The sequence below is a fragment of the Patella vulgata genome, chromosome 2 (assembly GCF_932274485.2).
Source record: "Patella vulgata chromosome 2, xgPatVulg1.2, whole genome shotgun sequence".
NCBI lineage: Eukaryota > Metazoa > Mollusca > Gastropoda > Patellidae > Patella > Patella vulgata.
Window position 1 is genome coordinate 30,231,251 of NC_065880.2, and position 12,324 is coordinate 30,243,574.

Genomic DNA, 12,324 nt, shown 5'->3' on the forward strand with positions numbered 1-12,324 from the left:
TAGATCGAAAATGCATACAATTACTAAAATAATATAAAATTGAAAATGGAGATTGCAGATAGAATTACTGTGATCTGATAAAATAGATATTAACAAATGCCAGCAATTTGTCATTCCAGTGAAGCATATAACAGAAAGCGTAAATTGTAAAATATTATGATAGCTTCAAGTACTTAAGGCAGTTGATAAAACTATGCATTAAAGAGACTGTGTATTACTGCTTCATACTAATAGCTTTATCAAGTTGTTCTTATTAAAATAACTATTTGAAAGTATAGAAAGTATTTAAATCTAGAATTTGTATTAATTAATATAGATTATAAGAAATACTTAAGATAGCACAGATATTGAAATTAGTGAGTTGGACTGTTCTATTATTAGTGAAAATTTAAAAGGAAGAAATAAGTATAAAACCTACGACATATCATACCGTGGCAACATTCTCAATAGAAGGTTTTCTGTCATCTTTTTCTCTACGGATAATTGGTCAGTTCTTTCAGCTACCAAGGCTTCCAAATTATTAGCATATTTCTCCATCATAGCCAGCATATTGTCAAATATATTGGCTTTCCTAAAATGTATATACATGTAAACATGAATATTGGCATTCTTAAAATGTATTAAATGTACAGTTATATTGTTTTTAAACAATAGAAAATACAAAAGATTTCCACTGGCATCAATCATCGCTAAATCAAGTAAATGTTTAGACCATGTTATTCTTAAGGCCAGATTCACACAAAGATTATTGTTTGAGCAACAATATCCTTAAGGCCCTATTCACACTGGGGTCGCCAGATCAAACAAAGATTTAATTTTCTGAGCAACAATATTCACCGGCATCGCAAGAGTAAACAAACTTTTAAGTGTTCGAACCAGTATCCCTGAAAAATTGTCATTCAATAGAATGAACTTTAAATTCACTGGTCGATCAAACTAAGCATTTCTACTCGTTCACAAGCCACCATTTTAGTGGTTGCTACAATACGACAGAGCAGAACAAAATGCAAACAACATTCGAAGTGGTAGTTTCATTAGTAGTCCAAGAAAGAGTTGCCGTTTTCACTTTTTGTCTATTTTCTTAAAATATTGATTTTTGTTACTTGCTGGCAGTTGACCTATCAGTGCAATATTGCGCTACAACCCTTGATTGTTGGAGTTTGATGAAGAGTTGTCGGAAACGCCACTGCCCGTCTTTATTAGGGGTTTAACGTCCACTCGACACAAACTAGGTCATTTGGGGACTAACATATGGTTCAATTTTATTCCATTATTTCGCATGAGCGTTGGGGTCCTTAGCAGTCGGAGAAAAACGGAGAACCTACCCCTTGTCATGTACAAGCGAGGAATCGAAACCACGCCAAATGACTCAATTACAGACTTTATGACGCAACACACACGCGTTAACCATTCGCCCCCAAATGGATCAGTTTGTTCTTTTAGCTTGCTCTTTAAGTTATGATCATATTAGCCTTTTAATAATTTATTAGTTTTTTTTAGTTATATCATATAACTAGGGAAGAATATGGACTTCCGGTTTCAGCACAGAATACATTCATTATTATATTGTATTAAAGGGAACATCCGTGGGTACAGATGTTTTATATTTTACTAGCAGGATACCTGGCTTCGCTCGGGGGTCATAACTCCGAAACCGGAAGTGATAGACTAACGCCACCTGGCCTATGTTACTCCCCGGTCCGAGCTACCTGGCCTATGTTACTCCCCGGTCCGAGCTACCCCTATACCCCAAATTTCAGATTCGGGGCAGACCGAGTGTAGCCGCCAACCCCGAACAGACCGACTTCGCTCGGGGGTCATAACTCCGAAACCGGAAGTGGTAGACTAACGCCACCTGGCCTATGTTACTCCCCGATCCTAGCTACCCCTATACCCCAAATTTCAGACTCGGGGCAGACCTAGTGTAGCCGTCAACCCCGAACAGACAGACTTCGCCCGGGGGTCATAACTCCGACACCGGAAGTGGTAGACTAACGCCACCTGGTCTATGTTACTCCCCGGTCCGAGCTACCCCTATACCCCAAATTTCAGACTCGGGGCAGACCTAGTGTAGCCGCCAACCCCGAACAGACCGGCTTCGCTCGGGGGTCATAACTCCGAAACCGGAAGTGGTAGACTAACGCCACCTGGCCTATGTTAATCCCCGGTAGGAGCTACCGCTATACCCCAAATTTCAGACTCGGGGTAGATGTGCCCGCCAAGCCCGAACAGACAGACTTCGCTCGGGGGTCATAACTCCGAAACCGGAAGTGGTAGACTAACGCCACCTGGCCTATGTTATTCCTCGGTCCGAGCTACCCCTATACCCCAAATTTCAGACTCGGGGCAGACCTAGTGTAGCCGCCAACCCCGAACAGACAGACAGACAGACAGACAAACGACAGTCACAAATATATATATAGATAGATTTATGGAATTCGGCCATTTTGAAACATACATTTGGACCTCGGGTTTCCACCCCTTCCCGAATAATTAAGTGTTCAAACTATACATAACCCGAATGTCAACATGAGCACGCAAACGTGTGGACGGGTCCTCGACCTTTCGTCCCTCCCGAACGACCAGACGTGTTTCATTGTGACTCCTTATATCAAATAATTTCGATTTTCCAAACCTACCATAGGCGATGACCCCAAAAGTAATTATCAGATTATCCGTCTCACAATAATAAATGCAAAGGGAGTTACACGATTTTTCAAATAGATCAAGTGTCATAACTCCAACAGCAATTATTGGAAATCGCTGAAAGTCAATAAACACTGTGTATGCATTAAATGGTAACTTTAGCATCCAGAGCGTACACGCAGATGAAAGGAGTGACGACAATATACGATCACATTTCTATGTGAGAGTCTGAAACAGTTCACATATTAAATTTGTCCTTTAACCAATAACCAATATTGTAACAAAAAAATAACATAAACTTCAAGCAATAAATAATTAGATCATATTCTGATTGCTTGAATCCAAAACATTTCCGTGTATAGAATAACATTGATAGTATTGTATATTGAACTGAATTCTAAAAAAAGTTAATTGTATTTCTGTAGTCTAATGAATTTTATGAAACAAATAACCGAATGTTGCTACTCAAAAAACATTTATCGGCATTTGGACGTTGGACGTTGAATTTGAACTGGACTTGTTTAATCTTTGTGATAGGTTTAACCTTTATGATACGTTTAACCTTTATGATAAGTTTAACCTTTATGATAAGTTTAACCTTTAAGTTAACCTTAATCTTGATTATGAAGTTAAATCTTTATGATCAGTTTAATCTTTAAGTTTGATCTTTAAGCTGAATAGCATTCTACGATACGTTGTGATAACTGCATAACCTAAAGATTACCGTTAAAGTCAACTTACAATCCCTGTTGCATTGGCTTCAACCTCGTTCTAACTGTCTTAAAGTCGGGTCGGTATTCAGGATCTTCCGCCCAACAATCTTTGATACAGCTGGTGATGTACGATTCACACGTCATTTCCTGTAGGTCCGGTCTAAATGGCGGCGCATCTCCACAGTATTTAACACGTTCGACAATATCTGTAAATAGTACACACATATAAGATACAGGTGTTCGGCGAAGTGTTTGGTGGGACACTTTTTCATCCGTGTGAATCCAAGTCGTTGATATTCTGGTTTTGTTTTCTTAATTAAATTATGGCCATTTTAAAATTCAAATTATTTTCTACTGTCGTCATTCCGACATTTTCATTAGTTTGACTTATAATATCTTGACCATTGCCAAATCCTTTTATGCTATTATATTATGTACCCATGATTCCTTAATAAGACTGAATAAACAGACTATAAGTAGAACAAATAGTACAGTCTTGAGTTTTAAAATATATGTATTGGTCTTTGCCCTTTATCGCAACTGATAACTCTTTGAACTTAAATAAAATTAAGTATAGTAAATGATATGAAATGATTGGTTAACGTCTTACTTTTCTGCACCAACCGGGATAATGAAGACTAGCATACGCCATGCAGTGTAATATGGGGAAATTGTGCCATGGCCTACATTATTCCTAATTCCAACCGCCAACAGTTCTTTTACGTGCACGCCAACCTGTACACGGGATCTCAGTTTATTGTCCCATCGCATTTCGAGACACTGTTCCTTGCCAGACCCTCCGACCTGCACTACTGACAACAGAAAACCACAATCCAAAATCTCGAGAAACTTGCTCGATCGACACCTGGATAACCTTCTTAGTATGCCAGCGCCTTCATCACTGGGTCATTAGTCATGTAAATAAACGATAGCTCTTTGACTAATTTGATTATTGACGACAGTCGATAATTCACGATAGAAAAATACCACAGATCCATTATATAATATAATTTTTTTAAACTAGCTATTAATAATGCCCTGTTAGTTTTTTGACACAGAACCAGATTTAGAAGAGCAGAATCTGACTTCTGTTAAGTGGGTGTGAATTTGATTAAGTGCAATGCATTCGACTTTACATCAGTAATAACATTAAAAAAACAAATCAATACCTTTAAGATTTACTTTCACGTCGCCCCAAGGTCCTTTTCTGCCATGTATCTCATACAATATAATAGCGAAGGAATAAACATCCGCTTTCTGTGTGCCCCGAGGATGATGATTGGTATTGCGGAGTAATTCTGGAGCTTTCAGGACTAATTCTGCAAAATGAACATAGAGTTATTGAAGTGTTATGGACATTTCGAGTGTATTCAATATCGAAATGTAATGGAATTTGTTCTTTTTTTGGGACAAAAATGGAAAAAAGATCTCATATATTTTTTCATTAATTGAAGTGTTCGCTCTTGTTCCATTTGCTGGAGGCAGGGTTTTATTTTCATCAATCGATTACACACAGTTAAAAGGTATTTAGTAGGTTAATTGAAATAGGGTTATAAGTGTGATGACATTAGATTTGCCATTATAAACTTAGAGATTTTAATAGTTACTCATAATATGGAGATTTATTTGTTCTAATATACATCTACTACTAGTCCTATTAACCGTTTTTTGTTTCATGTGAAAGCCAGGGGCAAGACGCCACAGTGACCAAAGACTTCGTTAAACTAACTTGCCTACATAGCACAAGAGAATATAGATAGAATTGTGTGGTGCTGGTAGCCCATAATATGATCGTTTACTTGGATTAAATATAACGATCAATGTTATATTTTTATATCGCCATTGGGCATCGAACATTTATATATTTCTAGTTTTTGATGAATTAGCGAAAAATTTAATAATACATCTTCTGCAAAAATACAGAATCTGATAACCAATTAGAAATGTGTTTAACGTCCACACGACACTAGGTCATTTCGGGACTAACACGCTGTTCAGTTTTCTCTCAATAATTTGCTTGCACGTAGGGATCTTCAGCAGTGGAAGGAAACCCGAGGACCCGCAAGGTTGGACAGGCGATACCACTCCATGTCAAATAGAAGCAGGGAATAAAAACCACGCCACTTGACTCAAAGACAGACCTTGTGATCTAAATTACACGCGTTAAACTATTCGTTGTTAAACTCCCGGTTGTTATCATACAAGACGTGTTCAGAATTAACATCTTAATGGTTTGCGGAAAATATTCTTAAATTTCAGAATTACACTTCTTACGCACAATAGTTAAATGTATCCAATTTAATGATTCCGAGTTTGAACAACTTGCCATTTTGATTCAATTTTTATTCGCAAAAAAATTGTTTATTTGGTTATTTACAAGTAGTGTTATGTATGATTTTTGACCTTCATTTTGCAGGGGGGTTGGATGGCTTAGTGGTTAGCAAGTGCGCGCTGTATCATTAAGTCTGTCATTGAGTCAACTGGCGTGGTTTCGAATCCCCGATTGTACGTGACAAGGAGTAGGGTCGCCTGTCCAACCACGTGGGTTTTCTCCGGGTCCTCCGGTTTCCTCCCACTGCTAAAGACCCCTACGCGCAATCGAATTATGGAAATAAAATTGAACCATATGTTAGTCCCGAAATGACCTAGTTTGTCTCTCTCTCTCTCCCCTTCATTTTGCCAAGAATTTTTTTGAGATAAGTGATTGTGTTTTACCACTGTCCCAATAAAAACCTATTCTATGTTTTGGTTATTAATTTATGCCCTTTTCTCTCTTTTACAGGCACAGAATTAATTGGATGTAAACAACTTACTTTCATAGTACCTATCAACATCCTCAACAGCAGGGGGTGTAGAAGATAAGGCTGAGGGTAGACCAAAATCAGCAATTTGTAGAACCCATCTACTATCAACCAAACAATTACTGGATGTTAAATTACCATGGGATATTATATCACTGTCATGTATAAATACCATGCCCTGAAATAATAATATATTGCCTATAAATATAAACAACACCCTGTATTAGCAATAGAGTGGTTCAATGAAATTTAGTAACATAACTGGAAATATGTAGGGCACAATTCTATGGAATATAATTACTGTTTATAATGCAGCGATATTTTACTGCATTTTTTGGTCTTTATCCAGCGATGATAACATTAAAAAAAAAAACAAACAAACAAAGACGCCTGTCACTAATTAGGTCTTATGTCACTAATTAGGTTTCATGTGACTAATCAGGTCTCATACAATATAATTAATGTCATGTGTCTGATTGAGGAATTATTTAATTTACCATGTTCATTTTACCAGACACAAATTTTCACCTGTCTGCGTGTTATTTCTTTTTCCTTTATTTTCAATTCATGTCTGACCCCAGATTGATTTTTCCTGGCCATTACAGCATTAATTTGACACTTTGCGATAAAAATAAGTTGATAGTGTCAAAAAGATGACTTAATCATTCCCTAGGTAACGCATCTTACATGACTACACACCATGAAGAGGAAATCGTAATTTATTTTCATTAAACTATATATGATAATATAAATACACATTAATCTATATCTGATACAGACGATATTATTTTCTCATCAGCACATCACATAATTGTACCCAATGGCTGGGTGAAAACGATTGCTTCTTCATAATTCATATTATAAACTTGGAACATGCCTTATGTTTCGTAATATCCCAACAGGCTGATTTCCCCCGCATTAATCCCAAAATAATGATCAGAAACTCAATAATTGGTTTCAGATTTACCTTTCTGTACAGCATCTGGAAATCAAACTTTGCCTATGCAAATATGTTCATGACTGAATTTAATCAGCGCCCCAACATTTCTGTAACGTTTATGATTGAACTTAGTCAACGCCCCAACATTTATGTATTAAAAGATTAATAATGAAAAAGGGTATCATTGTATCATTGAAACGTGCACGACACAAAAAGACAATACATTTTCATGATTATATTAAAAAGTTTGAACATATCTTATGTCTCGTAACGCCCCCAACATTTATGGTTTTTTTTAAAATAATGAACAAAGGGTATACACTGTATATTAAATAATTATAAAAAGAGATAATCGCTATACATTCTCTGGAGAGTTTATAATCTGCGGCTTTCTTGAAATATCGCTTCCTTCTATCAACAAAAAGTTCAGGATACAGACATAAAAACAGAACACCAAACATTTCTTTTGATGAATTCCATTTCATAAAATTCTTTAAAACACCCTTTAAATGTTAATATGTCACAATTATTAGCTTTAAATAAACGGTTTTATGTTAAAACAATTAATAATGTTTCGTGACTGAGTTCAATAATATTACAAGTTAATAGTCCCAGAACCTTAAATGCATTAAATCAAGGCGAATTACTACGCAGGAGGGAACTGTTGTCAACAGGAACTTCGTGTTAAAGTGAGGTTCGTTCTTGTCTTTTAGGTTTTTTTTAATGGAAAATCGTGTCAATTTGTTTACCATAGAAAATTAATCTACAATAAAGGAAATTGACCACTGACAGTAATAACCAGTGTTCCTCATCATACAGCACAGGTAAGACTTATGTGTACGTGGACACGTCAATCAAGGAACTGACTGCACGCACTTGATAAACTTCTTGTTATTGCTGTTCTTGGAGTGACGCTCATTCAAAAAGTTCAAGGTTCCGCGAACTCGATTACGATGTTTGTTTTTTGGACAATGCCCATCGATTGAAGTCTCATTTCAAAGATAGCAGCGATGACGTTAACAGTAATACTAACCAGTAAGCCCCTATTTAACCACAGTGGCCCATATCTGTTCGGCCGAAACGAAGCTAGGTGAAACTGCAATCTTCCAATCAAACATTGTACTATATAATTCTATTGAAGGTGCACCCACGTGTGCGTAACGTGTCCTGTGCCACTGCAGTAACAGTAATACTAACTAGTAAGCCCCTATTTAACCACAGTGGCCCATATCTGTTCGGCCGAAACGAAGGTGAGAGAAACTTCAATCTTCCAATCAAACATTGTACTATATAATTCTATTGAAGGTGCATGCACGTGTGCGTAACGTGTCCTGGACCACTGCAAAGGGGAAACCATACTGGAAAATCCCGGAGGACTTTATCGACCAATACGGGTATCGAACCAGGACGAACTGGTTAGAGAGTCAGCATCTTACTCACTGATCCACCGCGGTTTCCTTTTATCTAATATCTAATCTGGTAAGGCTATGCTTTTGATATGTCGTTTCTAGATATTACTCTTAATATAGCAATTCTTAAAATCGGGGTCATGTGATGGCCCAGTGAGTTGGTTATGGGATTTTCATGTGAAAGAGGCATTATTCAAGAGCTAAATCGGCATATTGCAGGCCTTTATTTAGGCCTTAAATGTTGTATAAATTATAAATTAGATATTTATTAAGACCATAATCAACCCCAGATGCCATGATTTAATGATTTAATTTAAAAAATGGAAAAGCGAGGAAAAGCCTCGAATAACCAGCATCGTGGTCACCATAATAAACAATCAATGCACACATCTTTTCAAAATTATAAACAGTGATAACTTGGCTCAGAATGAAATTTTCAATATATTCATTTTCCATTTATCTATTTAGAACTAGTATAACAAGGACGGTCAGTTATTTATCCAAATCTTACATAATGTATCTTTAATAAATGTTTAATAACAATTTACATAACATTTGAAGCCAGCAAAAATTCCTGTAGATTTAGCTCTTTATGCATCTTTCAGCTAAAAGCCAAACTACATTTAGTAAACAAAACGACTTCCGATTGATATTTCGAAATGTCAGTTTAGTTATATAGATTTTGTCCCATCAATAATCGAAATAACACATCCAATTAACCCAATCCAACATTTTAGTTTAACCTAAATCAAATAGGTTTAGCTCCTTTAATAATGACAGTGGCTCTTGGGACTGAACCCGCATTAGGATGTCAATTTCGTTATCTAAAAGTTATCGTGCATTTTGCTGTATCTATTACACCATTAAACACGTGTACGTTAATAAAATGTGATTGCAAATCGTAAAATCATAATATAACCAACAGTTAGATTACATTTCATGTCACATTGTGATATCGGCATCGAGATATGGCCGTGTTCACATCTAAACCAAAATTTTCATGATTACAAAATTTAATGTCAATGCTTTTACGATAAAAAAAACTCTCAACATAAATTGTTACCACAGCTCTATCTAGCAACAAATAATCGTATTAAAGTGTGTTAATAAAGAAAGATAGGCTGCCAGGCAACGACGCATACGCCCACAACAGGTAAATCGTCCGTGAGGTCGACAAGGGTTGTCGCATATTTATTCTTTGTAGGTAATGGGGGGACATTTACAAGAAAATTTCATACAGATCAGTTGTCGTTTGAAAATTAATAAGGTTCTACAAACTAAAATAAGGGCTTTAACTCTGGAAGTAATTATAGAAAATGTTGAAAGTCGATAGACTCTTTCGTTTTCTTTAAATTTAAATAATGCTTATACATTTCATACAGATCGGATGATAAATTTTGTCGTTAGACCATTCGCAAAGTTCAACAAAGGGCCATGACTCTAGACGTAATTAACAGAAATTGCTGAAAAATGATAAATGTAGTCTGTTGAGTGTCCACATAAAATTGTGGACCAAGGACGGACGAGGCCGACGGCAATATGCGATCACATTTCCGTGTGGGCGTATAAAACGTGGAAACATTGGTCTTTTTCGTCCTATCAACGCGGCTCCTACAAATTAACAGGTGGTAAAGGCTAGCAATTGCAAATGTTAAGATATGTTGTCAGCCAACAAAAAATACCGCTGATAGAAGCTAAATCGTCCAAGCGGTCGATAAGGGTTGTCGCATATTTATTCATTTGTAGTTAATTGGGGGCATTTACAAGACCATTTCATAAAAATCAGATTATAAATTCCGTCGTTTGAGAGTTCAAAAGGTTCTACAAACTGGAAAAGGGCCTTAACTCTGGAGGTAATTTACGTTAAAATTTGATAGGATATAAACTTCATACAGATCGGATGATAACATTTGTTGGTAGAGCATTCGCAAGGTTCAACAAAGTGAAACAACGTCTATAACTCTAGAAATAATTAGCGGAAATTCAATAAACTTCTTCGTTTCACTAATTTAAATGATGCATATAAATTTCATACAGATCGGATCGTACACAACTTTTGTTGTTAGAGTGTTCACATGGTTTAAATAGATTTCTTCATCTCAGTAATGTTAAGAATACATATCAATTTCAAAACAAATGATGAATGTAATCTGTAGAGTGTTCACAAGAAAATGTGGACGACGGACGGACGGAGAGTCGGACAGACAAACGGACGGGGCGACGGCAATATACGACCACATTTCCATGCGGGAGTATAAAAATTGAACATTAACATCAAATAGATACTGACCACCATTAAGTAGCGATTACTTTTGGAGTGGAATCACAGAACAGGCTTTTAATTTACATTTTGTATTAGTTATTGCCTAAAAGATTAGTTTCTGTTTTGAATATTTATGAGTTTGGGGCGGATGGATAAAACAGTTAAGATGTTGGTTACGTTAGCTACCAGCAGATAGTCACGACTCACAAATCAAACAAAATATTGTAAGTTTATAATTTGTTATTTTGGCCTTGACGAAATGACATAAAATTGGATCTAACGTCCTAATGAAGATAGGCTTACGCAGTGTGCTCTAAAGGCAATTTTTCCAAGGTAGTGAAGCAACGACCAACGCTCTTGTCTATTTGATATGCCGACAACTGTAGTCTATACACAGAACCATCGAACAACTAGACATGTTTCCTGGCCAGACCGTCCCCGTTTGACACCACTGACAAGAGAAATCCAGGAGTGTAATTATCGAAGAACCCGGGATGTCTTGGTTAGTTAACTACCGCCATTATAACCGAGGCACCGTGGCTCCCCCTCATTGAAAATTACAGATTACAGATCAAAGAGTTATAGCATGCTGTTTTCTAAAATATCTGATACATCCTCAATGTTTGAAGCAAGAATAACGGCGGATGCCACATGCGTGCATTTTCAACATTTCAAATTGTGGACCATGTTTTAATTAGCACCATAACATCTGGAATCTCTGCGTAACTTAAAACGGCATCAATTATTTTAATCTAAACGTAGGCGTGGATATTTAAATATGTTGAAAAACGCCCAATGGTCAATTGGCGAAGATCGTTAAAATATGGTTAAAAGGAAACGAACCTTAATTAAATCAGCTACAAGTGAAGATACAAACATTTCATCAAGCTGTGAATCTTCATTCCGTAAAATATCCTGAAAATATAATAATTAACGCATAAAGTTAATGGGAGAAATCATCCAAATGAACGCAGAACGTTAAAGGAAAACTATAAAAAAAAACCACAGAAAGTTAAAGGGATTGAAATGAAATGATAAGGGGTTTTCTGCACTGATTTGTCTAATGAAGACAGGCATACGTCGTGTAATGTGCTATGCGTGACATTTCGCCCGGACAGCGACATACTCTTATTTCAAATTCCAACTGTCAAGTGTTCTTTTACGTGCACGCCAATGAGCACACGGGACTTCGGGTTTTCGTCCCACCCGTTGTCCATTGCCAGGGGAACCACGACGGAAAATCATGATGACATTTCTCTGTACTTTAAAGTAGCCCAGTCTCTAACTCAATATCATCCAAAGTCTTTGTCATTGAAAACACGAATTGTCAATTTAAATCGACATTGATGTTGTGATCTTACCCTGGAAAGATGGGCTTCTGATATCCAATATTTAAGACAAAATAAACATTTTTACCATTGGTATACCAATCGTGTACCATAATGCGTTTCAGCACCATTTGTAACAAGGGACTCGAAGAACGGGGCCATACATATCCCACTAGTCATGTCAAACGGTGACGGCATATTCTTATCTGGAGAACATGCACAAT

General features: G+C 36.6%; 1 protein-coding gene across 4 annotated transcripts in view; it reads right to left on the minus strand.

The window, feature by feature from the left end:
* LOC126811438 (guanylate cyclase 32E) overlaps positions 1–12,324 on the minus strand; it is a 110,294-nt gene that overhangs the window by 12,309 nt on the left and 85,661 nt on the right. For 3 of the 4 annotated variants that reach the window (XM_050537041.2, XM_050537040.2, XM_050537043.2), the window contains 5 exons: positions 11,616–11,687; positions 6,173–6,338; positions 4,529–4,678; positions 3,388–3,565; positions 419–571 (listed from right to left, as the gene is read on the minus strand). In XM_050537041.2, the coding sequence (XP_050392998.2) occupies positions 419–571; positions 3,388–3,565; positions 4,529–4,678; positions 6,173–6,338; positions 11,616–11,687 (719 nt within the window). The remainder of the gene's footprint in view (positions 1–418; positions 572–3,387; positions 3,566–4,528; positions 4,679–6,172; positions 6,339–11,615; positions 11,688–12,324) is intronic. The other variant, XM_050537044.2, reaches the window with a different exon arrangement.